General features: G+C 35.0%; 1 protein-coding gene across 1 annotated transcript in view; it reads right to left on the minus strand.

The window, feature by feature from the left end:
• The window catches only part of CSMD3 (CUB and Sushi multiple domains 3), a 576,871-nt gene that overhangs the window by 158,668 nt on the left and 398,649 nt on the right, over positions 1 to 19,554 (minus strand). Inside the window, exons 29-31 of the mRNA XM_005420686.3 lie at positions 15,878 to 16,069; positions 8,896 to 9,034; positions 6,597 to 6,784 (exon numbers count right to left, since the gene is read on the minus strand). Of these exons, the coding sequence (XP_005420743.1) occupies positions 6,597 to 6,784; positions 8,896 to 9,034; positions 15,878 to 16,069 (519 nt within the window). The remainder of the gene's footprint in view (positions 1 to 6,596; positions 6,785 to 8,895; positions 9,035 to 15,877; positions 16,070 to 19,554) is intronic.

The following is a 19,554-nucleotide window of genomic DNA, read 5'->3' on the forward strand; positions in this document are numbered from 1 at the left end:
GGTTGCCAAAAGATTATATGAGCTTTGAACTTCCTGGAAGGCTTTTTAAGAGTTTTATATAAAAAGACACTTTATCTGATCCTGTTAGTACCTAAAATGAAGTTTCTGAGAAATTACAGATAAGCAGGAACAATTATTATTTATTTGACTTTTATATAGTTTGGCCACACATAAACTACTGGTCACTACTAGAGCCAAGTTAATGAACTAAGTACATCCCTTAAGGCCACTTTTATGTTGTAGTATTTCTGAGAGGAGATAAATAAATACATTGTGGTAACATTTGAAGAAGGAAACACAGTGTTTTTTGAATTGAAAATTCTTTTGAATTTTCAATTTCACATCTTTCAAAAACTGTCAAGATCTCCTAATGTGTTTAAAAATTTATTATGATTTGCATATACATTCTACAGAGCATGATTCTGATATGAAAAACAACAGTAACAAATAATAATTACAATACATCTTTAGTCATTAAGAACAGGATTAGGTATTCACATTGATTCATATAGGTAGTAGTACTGGGTAGTCTAAAACTTATTTGACACATTCAAAAATTTGGATGGACAATGAAAAGTCAAAAGATGCAATTTACTAGAAAGTCTATAAGATATCACACAGATATTAATAATTATTGAGTAAGCCATCCATTTACTCAATAATTCATTTGAGAAGTCTGGCAGGTCATAGGGCAAATTTCAAACTCTTTCAAGTCTAAATTATCAAACTTACAGGGGAAAAAAGGAAAAAAAAAAGGATAAATTCATTTAGGATTATAACTAATACTTTAGAAAACCAATACAATAACATTTTTTCCTGTTATTGAACCAATATTTATATAACTGTATTGATTCATAATTCCTATTGTGAGATCATCATTCTTGAGTTTATGACAAAAATAATTCCAAATGTTTCAAAGGTACTCTAGAAGGTACACAGATAAAGTGGATATTAGTCCTAGATGAAAAAAATAAAGAGAAAAAAAATAAAGTAATCTATTATGTCTGGCGCATAAATCAAAAATTGAGAAAAGAATGATCTGTCACAGCACAAATTACCTCTAGGGCAAAAAATACAGCCCTGTAATTTTCTTTTCCCCAAAATTATAGTTGTGACAGGCTCCTGAAATTGCTGACTAAACAGTAACAATGTCACTATAGAAATACGGTTTCTTAGTACCAATTCTGAAAAATAAAGCCTGAAATACTAAGTAACTTAAAACTACTTCTGCAAATCTGAAGGAACTGCTAAGTGAACTGGTAGAAAAAGGCAGTAAATATGCTACAGTGTATGAAGAAAAAATCAAATGAGGCAAAAGAATTCTTCAGATCCGGCTGAGAACCGGTGAAAAAAGACCAAGCAGGAAGACTTTCAGCAAATTTATAAGCGTTCCCAGGAGACAGGAGGGAAAGTTCTTCACCACTAACATCATATTGCTCCAGCTGAGGAACACAATTCATTGATTACCCCTGTAGCCCTTTCCCTTTTTTCCTAACAATACAAGTATCATTAAGTTAAAAACATGTAAGGTCAGTGACAGATATAGCAGAACATCAGAAAAAATGCTGTATTATTACAAAGATTTTTTTTTCAGTAGGGGCATTTTAAAAATTATTTTCTGTAATAAGTAGCCACAAAATAATTTTTTTTCATTGGGCAGTTCAGATTTGGGTTACAGTAATATTAAATTCTTGGCTGCTCATACCAGGTGCCAATTCCTTCTGTACATAATAAAATTTTGCAAGTTGCTTCAAAGAAACCAGCATTTACTTCTCTGATGACATTGTCACACCATTGGATCAAGTAAGGCTCTGAAATACAGGCTGAAAACAATGACAAATGCTGGTTCAATCTCAAGTGCAACAAGGAAGTCTCTGTTGAATAACATAGTGGAATGATGCCAAAATCCTCCTGAAAACTAGTATCTCAGTGTGTGGAAAATGGTATTGAAAGGCAAAAGAAGCAAGTGCTTTGTCCAGAATGTGATGACTTACCACTACATCCCTCAGTTTCAAGGAGAATAAAGCCATAATAAACTTCTTGGAGATAATATTACAGACATACCAAAGTATAGCAAGCAATCAGTAATTATTCTCCAGAGTACCTAATAGAACTAATGAGCTTTTCCTCCATTATAATATAGAAATGAAGTGAAGGAGAGAGAATGGGAATAAAACTCAACCACGTGGTTACAGATCAGAACTGGGACATGGGTCACTCTGAGATTTGGATCTGAAAAATAGGGTCCACCAATGAAGTATAATTTGAGTACACTGTCACTTAAAATAGGATTAATGTACATATAAGGCACAACTGCATCAGTTACAATTTGTATGAAAAATTTATGTTCATCAAATAAGAAAAAATTAGGTTGAAAGAGATGTAGTACAACTCCCATGCAAATCAGGGCCAATTTGATTAGGTTACTTAGGCCTTTGCACAGTCCAGTTATGATTTTGAAGGATTCCAATGCCATAATCTAAGGGCAAGCAGTTCCAATGTTTGACTATCAGAGTGATTAATTTTTTTATTAATATGCAATTGAAATTTCTGTTATGTCAATTTGTCAGTCCATTACCTCTCAGCTTATCACTCTGAGCACCTGAGAAGACTTTGGCTCTGCCTTTTCAACATGTCCTAGCAACACTCCCTCCTTAGGCAGTTGGAGCAAACCTAGTTTGGACAGCTGATGCCAAATGACCAAAGCTGGATCCTACCATATGATATGGCAACCATATCATATGATGCCATGCCCTGGATATAAATTTTGGGGAAGAAGAAGGAAGGGAGGGACATTTGAAGTTATGCATTTGTCTTCCCTAGTCATCATTATGTGTGATGGAGATTTGCTTTACTGGAGATGGCTGAACATCTCTCTGTCCATGGGAATGAACTCCTTATTTTGCTCTGCATGTATGCATGGCTCTTGTTTTCTATATTAAACTGCCTTTATTTCAACCCATGAGTTTTCTCACTTTTACTCATTATTTTCCCCCATCCTGCTCGAAACTGGAGTGGCCATTTTCCTGGAAAAACCCCCTTTTGTGATGTTTTCCTTGCAACTCACGTTCCCATGTCTCTAGGACTGAGGTTGATATTCTGTCTCACTTTCTTGTGTTCTCTCCATGTCCAGTGTATCCACTGATTGTCCCTCCCTGTCTTCCCAAGTCTTTACTGCCAATGAGGCGACATTTGATGTGCTCTGTAAAAACTTACAGCATGTGGATCATTTACACAGGACTTCTGGATCTTTGGATAACTATTCAGTATCAAGGTCATCATAAATCACCTGGAGCATAGCTAATTCCTTCCAGTACTGGATCCATCTCCTCATGGGGGCTCATTTGCCTGAATGGATTATAACGTCATCGTAGAAGGGATAGCTTTTCCTCATGCCTGGAAGGAATCATCTTCAGAGGCCAACGGCTTGTACCCCATTTTCAATCATTTTGACAATGTCCCCTTCCCTAGAAAGGGATCCCAGGTGCTGGACTTTTCCTTCTAATTACAGATTACTGACCCTGTTAACCCAGCATTGGCACAGCCAAGGTGTCTCCTCATTGTATGGTCAGTGACTTGTTTATGAGCTCTTTCTCTTCCTCCTCCTCTTGTGATGGCCCTTTGGAGCATCCCTCTTCATCCAGTTCCTCCTCCTTTTCCTTCTTAGGAGGAGTTTCTTTCCTTACCAAACAAGCTGATGTCTGCAATATTTCTGTTTGTGTGTAGGGGTGACTGACACCAGCACACGTTGTTCCTCTGGTTCAGTTGCAAGGCCTATCATGGCAGCTGGAGCAGCCAGAGCTCCTGTTGTTTTGTTGTCAGATCCAGAGGCCTCTTCTGCTTGAGGACAGTCAATTATGTTGAATAGGACTTGGTAGGCCTGGGCCAGGTCCCAGCACATTGCAATGATTTATGTCTCTCTGGAATTGCTAGTGTGACAAGATACTTTCCTCAAATATTTTAATAGTTTTTGAGCATTCTACACTTGTTTGGGGCTGAACTACCAAAACATTGGAGGTGGACACTGTCCTTGGTACTTGCCCACCCTTTCCCATGCACTCTGTAACTTGTAACGATCCAGCTCCAGGGCAGATCTCTGGGCAGTATCCCTAAATAATTGTTTGACCTCAAGCAAAACCTGAAACACATGCAGGAGACATAGCAATATGAATACACTGGTTTGAACATCTCAAGGATATTCAAAATTCTCAAGAGTTATTGAAATTAGCCTGGAGGAGAATGAAAAGGTGAAAGTGAAAGAAAAGGTGGAGGAATGGGGCAAGTGTTCCTCCTCATCTGCCCCATAGATTGGGTCTCTGATGAGAAAAGATAAAAGGTCTGCTTGTTAATAGTTTTTCAAGAGGTGGTTCCCTAAAAGTACATATATGACAATCATACTGAGCAAAAATACAAGTTCAGTCTCACAAACAGGAATTATTTTATCATATCTTGAGCCAGTGTTACACAGTTCATCAAAATTATATCCTTAATCCAGGCCCCAGAGGTAACAAAAGAAGAACACAGAGAGAAAGTAACGCCTAACCCAATTCTCAGAACAAGCACAACAACTCTAACTCCAAATAAATCAACATTGTGACCAGTGACTATTGAATAATGTTAATGGATGATTAAAACAAATTTGCTTAAGCACACTTTGGTCAGACCTGCAGTCAACCCGACAAAAAGGACTGCTGAGTTTTAGCTCATTCAGCAACTAAGAACCATACAAGTGCTCATTCAGTGGGATCCACAGTGGTATGGGGAGAGAATTGGAAAGATTAAATTGAGATGATTTGTAGATTGAAATAAGAATGGTTTAATAGTTTAAATAAAATGTAACAATAACAATCATAGAAACCATAATAAATTGTTATGGAAGGAAAATTGAAACAAAGAGACAGACATAAAACCCCAGAAAAACAAGTTCTGTAAATGCAAAACAATTGCTTATGACCAACTGACTGATGCCCAGCCAGCACCTAAGTAGGCTCTCTCAGGCCAGAATATCATGTTGGAAAGGTGGGGTCATGTGCTATGGCTGTGTTCCCTCCCAGCTTCTTCTGCTTCCCCAGACTCCTCACCAGCAAATAAGCCTGAGAAGAGACTGTCTCCATAATAAATATCCTTCCCACTTGGATTGGTGGAAAGGAGAAATACCTTGATTCCATGACACAAGACTTCATTCAACAGTACAGAAGAAAAATATTGGACTCTTTAAAAATAATTTATTTTCTCATTCTTCAGAAGTTCTGTGATCTCCCTATAGCACTCCCATCTGCATTTATTATTTTTCAATTTAGTAGAAGAAATATATGTAAGTGAACTGAAACATCGTACATCTGGGCTTACCATCAATATGGTTGAGACCTACTTTTAACTTTTCAGGACTAGCTCATACCATGGAGACAACTTTCTTGACATCTCTAGGATCCAATGACTGTAGAAAAGTATAAGGAGGCTTCATGGGCTTTATGAAGCACTAAATACATTATTCTTTCCCTTCTATACCTTTGAAATTACTAACTGCTCTCAGAATAAATGGAGAAGAAAATAAGACCAAGGAAGTCTATATCACCCCTATTTTCTTTCTGATTGTCTTTACAGAATATTTTCATATTCACTTAATAGCAAATATTTCTGTTTCTCAAGTCATGCAGAGGCAGTTATGAAAGTTCATATTGATTATATATTTTGCAAGTCTACATTTTCTTGTTTACTGTGCTATGACCTCAGGCAGATCTTGAGACAGGTGGACACCTCTACTATGGTCTATCATATAAAGGTTTAGCCAAAATAGTGTTTCATTTTCAATATTGGACTCCTAGATTCTAGCATGTCATTACATCTGACAGGACCTTAAATGACCCTAAATCAACATCACCTCCTATGTAAAATAAAAAAGATAAATTAAATTCTAAATTTTATATAAATATATATATATATATATATATATGCTGTTAAATTTTTCCACTGCAACATTATTTTTGAAACCTGTACACTGCTGTCTCCTATTTATTCATAGAATCACTGACTCATAGAATGATTTATGTTGCAAGAGTCCTTAAAGATCGTCTAGGTCCAAATGCTTCCTGCCATGAGCAAGGAAGACCAGGTTGCTCAGAGCTTCCACTAAACCAGGTTGCTCAGAACCGCATCCATCCTAGTTTTTAAAACCTCCAGGGACTGGGAGCCCACAATCTCTCTGGGCACCTTGTTCCAGTGCGTCACAACCCTCACAATAAAGAATTTCTTCTTAATATCTAATCTATATCTACCCTCTTTCAGCTTAAGGTTATTCCCCCTTGTCTTATCACTACATGCCCTCATGAAAAGCGCCTGCCCAGCCTTCTTGTAAGTCTGCTACAAACACTGAAAAGAATTATGCATTCAACATTACAGGTAAATGAAGTCATACTAGAAACTTTATTTTAAGTTAGCAGTCTTATAACATCATACTTGTATGAATTGAGTATTCACATTATCATATTCTCAGGCAAAACAAAAACATTACCAGGCAGAAAATTATGAGAATTTAAACCAAAATTTGCACTCATGCATTGAATGGTGTAAATATAAAGAAAAATAATTTTATTTACCTTTGTATTCCAGATGGAATCCAGTAAAACTAACAGATCCATCACTCCGAAAAGCCAGATGCATGGTATTTGAACTGCTCTCTATCCTCTCTGGCAGTTTGCTATCTTGAAAGCTCCCAATCAGTGGGCTATTACTGTCTGGCCCATCATAGATATAAAGAAAATCATAATTTGGTTCTATACTGAAGCTAGAAAACAAAAAAGAGAAATATCAGATTGAATATGCTTTGCCTAACATTTTCACTCTTATTAGCTTAAATTTGAAATTTACTATCATTGTTTTAATAAAAGGAAAAAAAAATCCCTCCACCGTGAGAAAAAAAAATGGTTTGTAGAAGTGTTTTATTAGCAACCACAGAAATATTCAATCTTTTGGTTCACACCTTAGAAACAATAATTTACTGCTAGCCAGAAAAAAGGAAAGCTTTTTAAATAGATAAAAAATAATAACATATTCCTAAAGGTTTAGAAAAATAAACCTAGATCTATTGGAACCCTTGGCAAAAATGCTTTATGATATGATGCACTCAGCTTTCAGCCAGGTTAAACACTTTCAGACAGCCAGAGGATGATCTTCCCATATCTCTCAGAGCAAGAAGCATTTTGCATATGATCAGTTTAAATAAAAAAGATCAAGTTTTGAAACCTCCCATTTTCTTCCGAACCACATTATTAACTACATTTGATAACTAACTTAATTAGTTAAATTCAAACTTAATTTTAGTTAAGGGCAGAGAGTTAACCAATTTTACTTGTAAGATTGTCCCCGTACAAAAAGAGTTTTCTAAAAAGGTAGTTAGTAAGACAATGAAAATCCAAACTATTATGCCTCTACTTGACTGTGGCCACTCATTGAAAGAAATGTAGGCATTGAAGACCTGATAGAGCTCCCTTTGTAACTTTTGGATTATTTAAAATATATTTCCTTATAAAAGAAATGTGAAAGTAAAAAGTCACCAGCTTTGATTATTAAAGTGTTGTAGTTCATCTTGATTTTAAAAGTATTAGTTGGAGTAAGTTCCACTCAAAAGACTATTTAACAGTACTTAGTGGCGTGTTCAGTATTTCTCACTCTAGGTTAGTCTGTGTGTCACAAACGAGGCAATTCTCAGTAAAGAGGCAATCTTTGACCAAGATTAAGCTTCTGAGTTTCTATCAAAGATTCATAGCAGCAGACCATATATTGAGATTTTTTTTTAACTTGGTATTTGGGATCTATAAACTGTGCACAGTATCTGGATTCACACTGCAAAACATTTTTTTATTCTAAGATGGAGGATCTAATATCTAAATGTAGAATATAAAAAGCAGAATACTCTTAAATATATTGAGCTCATGATATTAAGCCAAACCAATAAAGTGCTACTACACAGTAGAAAGTTTCCTACCAACTTACAACTTTCTGAAATCACCAACAAAATAATTATACTGTTAATTATGTAAATATAATTATATGATTAATTTCCTTAGGATGGATTCACAAAAACACATACTATGTTATTGACCACCAAGAACAGACAACTATATCTACCTCTCTAAAAATGTCATCACATTAAAACTGTTCAGAAAAATATAGACACTATTATAGAACACCCAGCATAAGAAGAACTTAAATTTGATGTGACATCATAAGTACCATTTTTACCTTTTCTGTGACATATTTCCTAGTTAGGATGCATAATTTTCACACATAATAGATATATGAATTTACATCATGTGTTACAAACAGTGCAGACAGCAGAAGTTCCTTTGTGAATTCTATTAAGCTCAATTTAGTCTTCTATTGTGATAAAAGTCTAGAACAATTCTATCTAATAGCCAGAACATCAGGAAGTATCGTGAGTGTCCTGAAATTATATGGACTAATAAAACTAAATTTAAAGACTACTTTTGAAATTTTGCCTAAATAGCAACTGTGACATACAAATAGATGAATCAATAGTTTTCATCATTAATGACCATCCTGGTTTGCAGACATTTCAGTGAGTTACTCCATGCCACCTTCTCAGAAACTGAATCTTAGTTAAATTAAGCACCATCCACCTCAACATTAGCCAGTGTAAACAGAATGCTTTTAAGGAAACATCAATGAGTTTCTAAGCTCCACTTGTATGTGTATTGATGACTCTGACATATATATTGTAACTTTTAACCAAGTTAATAATTACTAATCCCTTTGATAGCTATATTAAGTACACATATTTTACCCTACGGAGATCTGAACAATAATAAAGTTATAATAATGAAGCCAATAATAAAGTTATAAACATTACTTTAAAAATTTTAAGTAGCAGCTTACCTGATAAATGCTAACGATATAACATAATCACTATTAACATTGATAGTCCAGTCACAATCTCTGCTGTGGGGATAAGGATGAGGGAAGTTTGGTGAAAGTATAAAACCTGATGAGCCAGTCAGGTTCCCTCCACAGGGAGCTGTGAATAAAAATAGACTGAACTTGAGGAAGGAAGGTAAGAGACAAAGAAGCAAGTAGCTGCAATCTGTTCACTGACATTTAGTGTCCTCCAAAATTTAAACAAGTATTTACAAAGGTATTTACAAAGCTTTAATAGAAACAAACAAAAAACATATTCACATCTTGCCTTAGACAAATACTAATACTACTATGTGAAACTCTTGCTTTTGAAATCTGTCCTTTTGCTTGCATAGCATTGTTTCAAGGTTTTTCTGAATATACTGGGAACTTGAAAAATGCTCTGGCTACACACCAAAAAAACGGTATAAGTTTTCCTCTTTCTACTTCTTGTTAAAGACATTCTAAAAGAACCTCCTTAGGCTATGAAACATGATACTTACATTGATAATGCAATTATCTGCTTTTTCACCAGATAACAATGATTAGTTCAGATTAAGATGGATATAATATAAATTAAATTTTTCAAAATATTCAAGTAATTGCACTTTTCAAACTCAGAGATAAATAAAATAGCATTAGCACAATCAGAGTAAAAAAATCACATTTTTCTGTGTGTTTTTGAGGTTCACAAATGTTGTGGGGTTTAAGTCCAGCAAAATAAATAGTAAGAAAAGAAGGAACGTTTAATGAAATTTTGTTCTTCGGTATTCCTTATCTGAGACTTCAAGTAGCAACAAGAGAATAATCAGGTTTTCTAAAGATCTTCTTTGAAAGAACTTCTTATAATGTTATTCAAAAGATCCTAGATAAGATTTATAAAGATTTATATTTTTGAGTTTTAATTCTGCTAAGTGATCATCTGGGCCTAGGAAGGTAATTGATTACTCAGGTCTTCTGTAACAGAGATTCTGTGAGCTCTAAGGCTATTTAAATCTCTTATAGAATCATTGAGTGCAACCACAAACCTAACACTGCCAAGTCCATCTCCAAACCATGTCCCTAAATGCCACATCTACATGTGTTTTAAACACCTTCAGAGTCGGGGACTAAGCCATTTCCCTGGTCAGCCTGTACCAATGCTTGGTAATCCTACTGGTGATGAAGAAATCTGTCCTTATAGCCAATCTAAACCTCCCATTGTGCAAATTGAGGCCATTTCCTCTCATTCTGTCATTCGTTACTTGGGTGAAGAAATGAACAACACCCTCAATATGACTTCATTTCAGGCGCTTGTAGAAAGCAAGAATGTCTTTCCCGAGCCTCCTTTCCTCCAGGCTATGCAATGTCAGCTTCCTCAGGTGATCATAATGCTGTTATCTGGACCCTTCACCAGCTTTGTTGCCCTTCTCTGGACTCACTCTATTACCTCAATATCACCAGCGCCGAGTACAGGAAGATGATCATGCTGGTCATACCTTGCTGATACAAGCCAGGATACCATTGGATTTCTTGTGTGCCTCTGGGCACACAATGGCTCGTGTTTGGCCACCTGTCAACCAATGCTCCCAGGTTCTTTTCCAATGGGCAGCTTCCCAGCCATTCATCCCCCAAGCCTGGAGTGCTACTTGGTGTAGCGCAGGACTCATCACTTCACCTCATTGAACCTTGTAGCAGTGGCCTTGGCCCACTGATCCAGCCTCTCCAGATTCTGCTGCAGATCCTTCCTACCCTCCACAGATCAACACTCCAGCACAACTTAGTGACACCAGAAAACTGAGAGTGTGCTCAGTCACCTCATCCAGATCATCAATAAAGAGATTAAACAGGACTCGCCCCAGTATTGACCGCTGGGGAATACCACAGGTGACTGGCCACCAGCTGGATGTCACTCCATCCACCCTGACTCTCTGGGCCCAGCCATCCAGTCAGTAGCTACCCAGTGAAGAGTTCACCAGTCCAATGAGCAGTCAGTTTCTCCATGAGAATGATGTGGGAAATAGTGTCAAACACTTTACCAAATGCTGGATAGTTAACACTCCCTGAGCAGGTGTCCTTGTCATACAAGGAGATCAAGATGCTCATTCAGAAACTACCTTTCATAAACCAATGTTGTCTGGGCCTGATCCTCTGGTTGTTCTGTATATGCTGTGTGATTGCACTCAATAGGATTTCTACAGATAAAGATGGTATGTACAGGTAACATTCAACCTACTGGGAAATATACAGAGTATTTCCTAATATCATGAGAAATACTGCTTCCAGCTCTGGGGCATCCAACACAAGAAAGACATCAACCCTTTGGAGAGAGTCCAGAGGAGGGGTGATCAGGGAGATGGAACTCCTCTGCTACGAAAACAATCTGAGAGAGTTGGGATTCCTCTGCCTGGAGAAGACAAGGCTCCAGGAGAATTTACGGTGCCTTTCAGTGCCTAAAGAGGGCCTGCAAGAGAGCTGGAGGGCGATTTTTCACAAGGCCATTCAGTAGCAGGACAAGGGACAAGTGTTTTAAACTTAAAGGTAGGTTTAGATCAGGTTTTAGGAGGAAATTCTTTACTGGAAGGGTGGTGAGACTTGGAGCAGGTTGTCCATGGAATTTCTGGATGCCTATCCCTACAACTGTTCAAGATAAGGTTGGATGGGGCTTTGAGTAATTTGCTCTAATGGAAAGTGCCCCTGACACAGCAGGAGGATGGGAATTAGGCAGTCTAACCCAAACCACTCTGTGAATCTATGATTCTATTAATTAAATCACTTGAATTCATGAATTAAGGTCATTTATGAATTCAAGTAAAGCAAGTAGAATACTTAAGTAGATTAACATATCCACAGTCACAGTATATATGAGTATAGTCTTTCTACATATTACCTATCTGTTTACATTAAAAGGGAGTAAGGAATAGCAAAGTTAACTCAAAACAAAACAAAACACCAAAAATTTAGAATCTTCATTTACATTTTGGTATTAAAATTGGTGATGAATCATGAAATCATAATTTTGTGTAAAAACAGAAGTGGAAACAACAGGCACTAGGATAGCTTTAGGAACACAATAATATCACAAATTAATAGTACTAGCAAATGCGTAAAATATATATTCCAGACCTAGCACCATTTGTTTTAATTTTTTTGATAACGGCCAAATACAACTTTTATCACAATAACATTTTCCCAGATGTTTCAGTTGATAGGTAAAGTTGCATTATCTACAAGGGAACAGATGGGAGAAATTTCATTTAGTGTGAAACATTTACTTATTTTTACAATAAAGATAATAATTGCAAATTTTCTATCCTCAAAAAATTAAAATGTGTATTGTTTCTAATTAAAAGCATATGCCATTGAATGTTCCTTTGTCACAATTTCAAAATGAGCAATATTAAATTATTATAAAACAATACACGTCCATTAGTTGTAAAATAGTTCAGTGTAATTTTATGTAACCTTGTTGAAGTAAAAGTTCCTGTAAAAAAGGAAGTGTGAGTTTGTATGGAATGTAAAGGCTGCTCATCAGTTGGAACTAATGTTCTTCAGTATAATCCTGTACATTCCTCTTTTTCATGTACTTTAATGGTTTAGGTTGCACTCTCTGCATATCCTAGGAATGAAATTGTGAAGAATACCAAAGAGGATATTTAGGTTATTCACTGTAACCAGGCTTCACTGAAATGACCACTAAATGGTATGAGTCTGATGATATTTTTGAAGTACTCTGAATTGGCATATAATGATACAAGGAAGTTAAATGGTATGTCCTTGTTCCAGACTAAATTCTGCCAATGTCTGCATTCATGCTACTTTCCTGAGCTCTCGATTTAGTTTAGTCCCCTGTTAGTTCATTGATAGAATATTTTCATATGAGTAACTTCTTTCTTATATACCTATTCTTTCTTTACACACATCAGCAGATATCTTTGCTGTTTACAGTGTTTCCATTTAATTCTTCCCAAGGCCTGTTGATAATCAAAAAGAGAATAAATGGAAAGTACACTAAGCTAGACAGACAGACAGAATATATTTTATTTCAAGTCATGCCATTGCCAGCAGTAAAGGATGATTATAAAAAACATAATCTTCAACTTTGCAAAATACTCCCAGACAAAATTTTCTTCCAATAGAATGCTTTCAGATTATTTTAATTGTCAGTTCACAAGATAGTGAGTTGAGAATGTTAACATAATCTAGTGAAAAATGTTATTAGATTAGGTTTCCTTTTCCAGTTTACTATCTTCTCTAAACTTAGCCACAGACTTCTCTCTCTGTGCATTTTAATTAAATTCTTATGTGTTTCAGAATCCATAATTTTCTGAATTTAATGTGTAGAAAATTATTGCCATAACCTTAATTTTAACTGAGGACAGACAAGCTCTGAAAACAAAGTTTAAAGAAAACTTTTTACAGTATTGGACATAAGAGGTGAGACTGAACAAGTATAACAACTCATCTAGAAAGAAAGGCAAATGTCAAAACACTATGAAAAAAATATATTTTTATGTGTTATGCAGTAAAAACTAGATGTAGGTTATGTGAGCCTGTCTTTATAAACCTCTGTGTAGACATAGTGGTAAGCAAGCATTGAGCCTTACTGTCTCTGTGATGATCTCAGCATTCATTATTTCTATATAAGGAAATATAGGTTGAGGTGGTTTTTATTTACAATCTATTTATTTTCGCTAAGAGGCAACAAAATCTTATTCCACAGTTTTCTGGCTTTTATTTATTTATTTAATTAATTACTTCTTAAGAAATGAAACAGAATGTATGGCTTCATTTACTTTTTCTTTCCTTTTTTAAAAAAAACCCAACATACTAAATAAAGAATCATTGCATTATATGTTTTTGAATGGAAAGTACCACTGGAATTAAGTGTTTTTAATAAAATCTTTTTATAAATACGAAAAACGAGACCTTGCCTGAAACAAAACAGCAGCAACAAATGAAATTGAGCCACAAGGAAAAAAAATATTTATCTATGAATTTCTGAAGAAAGTCTGAAACCTTGGGAGACAGTTTATAGTTCCCCTAAATGTATAGTTAACCTGAATCCTAAAATCTGTTTTTGCATATCAGAATTTTTAATGTAATCCCTGAGAAAAATAAGCAAATACAGTCACTTAAGATTCTGGTATCTATGCAGGATTGGATACAGAAAATCTTTGGAATGGAAAACATGGAGCTATTTTTTGCAGCACAGACACAAACCAAAGGACTGTCTTTTGGCAGAAACATGCTCGTAAATTTATAGTTTCTCAGAATAACTTTAGTATAGAAGAATTTTTAATTACTATCTTTCATTCAAATACATGAATCATTATTTAATTCTCTGTTATTGTCCCATCGCTAGTACCTTTGAAAGGAAGATGTTAAAATTTTGCGAGGCAAGACTAAGGGAATTAAAAAAAAACAAGGCACTCCCACAGGTAAGAACAATTAAAAAGTACATTTCCCTCATTTTGAGCATTAATAATTAAGAGGTTTGAAAAGACACTTTGGTGTATAAAGAACGAATACAATAGATCTAGAGCATGGTACAACTATACACCTTCAGAATTATTCCTGCCTCTTATTCTTTCATCAAAATTATGTTTGTTTTTTTCTAAAGCTTTGATAAACAATGATGATGTTGAAGTTACATGTGGGGTAAGCATTGCACAGTTTGGATTTACAGGAATGAAAGCAACATTAATGAATATATTACAAGTTATGAGAAAAAAATCAATGAACTTCAGGGTGTACTGAGCTACAACACAGTTTTGAAATCACTTAGCTCCAAGACAAGGTTTGCACACTCTAGTCTATTAGCAGTTCATATTCTCCAAGAATGTATCATTATAGGAAATCAATGGAGAATAACTTCATGCTTGACATTTGGACAAATAAATCATCATAATAAGCATTCTTGCTACTCTGTGTACAGTAGGCGTTTTGCATGAAGTGTGGAACTTACCAGTATTAATTAAATGGATGCTTGCAGCTAAAATCAAGTATATGCATATTTAATATATGCTACAGACAGAATGTCAGTTGAGCACCTACACCTACATTTAGTCTATTTTGTAATATAACCAACTCACTATTGATAGTGATTAAAACTGCTAGTACTGCTTTATAATAGGGTAATTATTTTTCAGTTGAGATATGTATTTTAAAAACAGCAATATCAAATAAGGCCAGCATAATAGAAAAATATTTTAACTTTAGGGCCCAGAGCCCTAGGATTCCTTTTACTTGTTCACTTAGATATCTACAGATGTTCAGTCACCATTACTATAAAATGCATATTTTCACATCTAAGAATTATAAGAGATGAGCAATAAAATGTTTCTTTACTGCAGTCTTCCAGAAAATAGTCGAGACAGTTCTTGTCTTCAAGCCCATAAACTCACATGACACAGGAAGGCATAGTAAGGAGAGTAAGAGCAGAGAAAATAACACTTTTAACACATTAAGTAGAATAGCCAAGACACTAAGTCAGTATGGTAGTGTTTGCAAACACCTGTCTGCAGATATGCATGAACAAGGTAGGCAGCATGCATACAGAGGATATGCAAATAGAATGCAGATTTTATTTGTAACAGCTAAGGTCAAGATAAGTTTATTAAATGAAAGAGAGTATTTGAAAGCTTTACAGAGCTCCTTGCAGTTGTAATCTCTGGCGAATTCCTCCCCGCAATCTTTGTCACAGAATACACTACCAAGGATAATAGTCACTGACACTGACTGGTTTTCTCTGTCCCAGATCATCAAGTTATAAATGAGATGGCCCTGAGAGGGAGAGCATGAGAACTATTATACTAACAACTACAGAGGAAAGGTTTTGGTTATGACTATCAGAGGTTGACATTAAATCATTTTTAAGATGTGCAGTACATGTATTTTCTTCAAACAAGTTCCTAGAACAGTGTAATTCATTACATAAAGGTTTCAATTTTTAGGAAAGCATCATTTATTTTTTTCTGCATACCTATACAGACTGGTGGGTTTGGCTGCCAGAAGTACCGGTTTTCTACCTGAATGCAGGTTATTCTCTCATCTCCTTGAAGTTCATAGCCAGGGTCACACTGAAAAATGACAGTGTCTCCAGGTTCTCTTCCATCACCATTTCTAGTTCCATTCATGGGGACGCCAGGATCACGACAGGCAGTTGCTACAGAACCTAGCAACACAGTGAAAAAAAATATAAATACATTTTGGAAAAAAAAAATCCATTTTGTTGCATTTTTCTAATCAGGAAGCTCTGCAAATTCAAAATTTTTTTAATCACTTAAAAATGTTGAGAAATCATCCAACAATCTGCTGGTTTTATACTATTATTCTTTTCTATCTCTTTTAGTTATTAAAAGTGCCTAATTTTTCTTTTAGTTATTTTTTAATTCTTTGAAGCACTGCAGTATGCAAAAAGGAAAGGAGGAGATTTCCTATTACCCTGGACATTTAGTACTTTTAACTTAGAGCAATTTTTAATATGAATAAAATTGAAATCAGATTAAGGTCTTCAGGTTTTCTAATTAAGGTATGCTTGCATACATCTTCAATTCTCCACAATTCTATAGTTCATAAATGTATCTATGGTGCAACATTTAGCTGTGACCTTGGAAGAGAATTTTATTGATCAATCCTATCTATACCCTTGCACATGACCTATCTACAACACTAGGCTTTTGTAGTAATAATAAAGAAATCATTACAAAAAATACACATGGATTTAGTTTCAGACAATGTACAGCTATATATAATACATCAGTATGGATTGTTATTAAGATAAAATACAATCACAATAATTACAAAAGTATAAAAAAATTAAAGATATTTTCCTCTTGATCAACATAATAAAATATGCACTGAAACATGTAAGCTTAAGGAAAAAGTACATCAATATTTATTAAGGTAAATATTATTTCCTACTAACATTATGGAAGAGAAACATGTTATATGTATTACAAATAAATACCAAATGTCAGACTTGCCTGTGGAACTAGTCCCACTGAGCTCAGCAACCTGTGTAACATAAACACAAAGTGGCAGTACTGAGATTTAATTCAGATGCCCTCTTTCTGAGAAGGTAATACCAGCAGGCAGAAATCTATTCATCCAAAATGTGTCTGGGTTTTGTATTTACAATGTTTTTGAAGAGCAAATTTTGGTCTAAACTGTATTTCTCTCAGCAAAAACCAAACACTCCAAGGACGTTCTTTTCTGAGATGCACTTACTAAAAATATAATTGGTGCTATACAGTTATAGCTGTATAAAAATTGGGATTTTTATGGGGTTGTTTTTAAACATAGGAAGTACTGACTAAAGGAAAAAAATATTAAAAAAAATAGGCCCACAAATAAATTCTCACATAAAAATAAAGCATGAACAGAAGGGGAAAATTTTCCTTCTTAGTCCTCAAATATTAAATATATATTTCTTTTAAATGTTTCAGAATAAATTAAAGATAGCTATCTTTTTATGTTTTCATGTAATTTTTTAAAACTTCTGTTTTAGACACTACCATGACTTCTGTTTGTATCTTTAAATATGTTGCTGGGTTTAAACTTAGAAAAATATTACTAAAATATTAAATTACTAAATTCACTGTGTTCTGCCCACTTTAATATTATCTGCCTTGAATTTTGCCATAAACAAGAAAAAAAATTCTCTGCTTTATCTAAAACATGCTATTTCAGAATACTGGTGGCTGATTCTTACTCAGAATTTGCAATCAATCTTGAAGGGCCAAAAAGAGAATATTGGCATGAAACTTGTTATTGTCTGTTCATCATATTGCTCTTACATGATTTCATCATTATGTAAAAAAAAATGGATAGGGCTGAAAAAGACATGAAGGGGCCACACAGGAATTTCTGATACAGTTTCTTTGGGTATTTTAATCACTTAATAATATTTATGCAAATTAATTTTTTAAGATGAGATCTGTGTGCCAAACTTATCACCTTACTCTTATTTGCCTTGTATAGCAGTCATCTTGCATGCTTGCACGCTTGCTCAACCCACCTCCTGGTCTTTTGGCTTTGTAGCCAAATTGATGAGGCATGGATTGGATAAGTGGAGTATGAAATGGGTGGAAAACAGGTTGGTGTGCCATGTTCAAAGAGTGTCCATGATCCAAAACCTAGGCAGGAGCTGTTTGGCAGCAGTGTCCCTCAGGGGTGGTTGTTGACTTTAATATTCATTAAAGATGGGGACAATGAGACAAAGTTAGCTTTTGGCAAGTTTACAGACACTGGCTGATCAGTAGATATGCTCTAGTGCAGGGAAGCTATTTAGGGAGGTCTCAGTAGGCTGGAGAATAAGGCTGAGACAAAATTCAGGAGGTTCTAAAAAGGAAATTCATCCAGGACAAATGAATCCCAAGAAACAATTTACCAGAAAGCAGCTTTACGAAAAAGGAATAGAGAAGACAAAAGCCCTTCTAGGAAGCATGTGTGCAGCAAAAGCACAAACATAGCAATCAGAAGATGGAAGAAGCAAAACTCCAGATGTATAAAGGAAAACACTGTTTCACTTCAAGTGTGGTCAAACATTCTATTTTGTTTCTTTTATAGAGGGGTTGTTATCTGTTTGTTTTGTGACCAGGCAATTGGACTAGAGGTCTTCAGAGGTACTTTCCAACTTTAACTATTCCATGAATATTTTTAAACTTTGCAAATTCACATTAAATACACACAGATCTAATTTAAAGATAAAACCACTGCTCTAAGACTGTTTTTTGCATTAGAACTAGAATGCAAAAGAGAGCTTCTCCGCTCCTACTATGTCATCATCTGGGTTTTAGAATTTTAAGTAGATGATTTCTAGAAGTCTAATTCTCATTTTTTTCTGAGTTTGTTCAGCATTTTGAAAGGCTCTATTAAAAGTATGAAATCTAACTGAAGGGTTTATGAGCTGGTTTGGCAGACCAGGTGAGCTTCTCAACGGGCTGATAAAAAATTTATTCTGAATGACCAGGATGTAAGAAAGGAAAAGAATGCAGCATGCCATTAAAAGTACTGAATATACTTTGATTTATCATAAGTAAATAATCATTTATTAGCTTAGATTTGCCTAAAATCTGTGGGAAATTTTGCTTCTCTCTGCTCTTTAAAGTACTACCTAAAGGAAGAGAGAAAAAAACCTTCATAATACAGCTACTTCATAATACAGCATATCACATGACATGTGATTTATATATTCATGTAGTTGTACGACATTATCCTAAATATCATCATCAGGATAATAAAACAGTGATGAGTTCTTAGTGAAAGCACACTATAGAGCTATAAATGTGCTAACTTGGAGCACTTAGTACAATTTTTCACACAGACTTTGGACATGTGGTAGGGTAAAAATAGGAAATAGCCTTAGGTATTCATACTGGACAATTATAGAAGTAATGCATTTCTGGAGAGTTAACATATATTCCCCATATATTCAAACTGAATTTCTTAATCACAGCTTTCTGTCATGTCTTCTGTAGCTGTAAGGGTTTTTTCATGTGCCTGACTCTAGCCCATCATTACCACTGTTAAAAGCTGTGTATGTTTACTGGTTTTTTATTTCAGAGAGGCTATCTGTGTGTTCTGTCCTCTGTTCTCAACTCTTTTTGCCTCTTTAATCTATTTATTTTTTTAATATTTCTTTTCATTACCTATCTT

The sequence above is a fragment of the Geospiza fortis genome, unplaced genomic scaffold, assembly GCF_000277835.1.
Source record: "Geospiza fortis unplaced genomic scaffold, GeoFor_1.0 scaffold111, whole genome shotgun sequence".
Taxonomy (NCBI): domain Eukaryota; kingdom Metazoa; phylum Chordata; class Aves; order Passeriformes; family Thraupidae; genus Geospiza; species Geospiza fortis.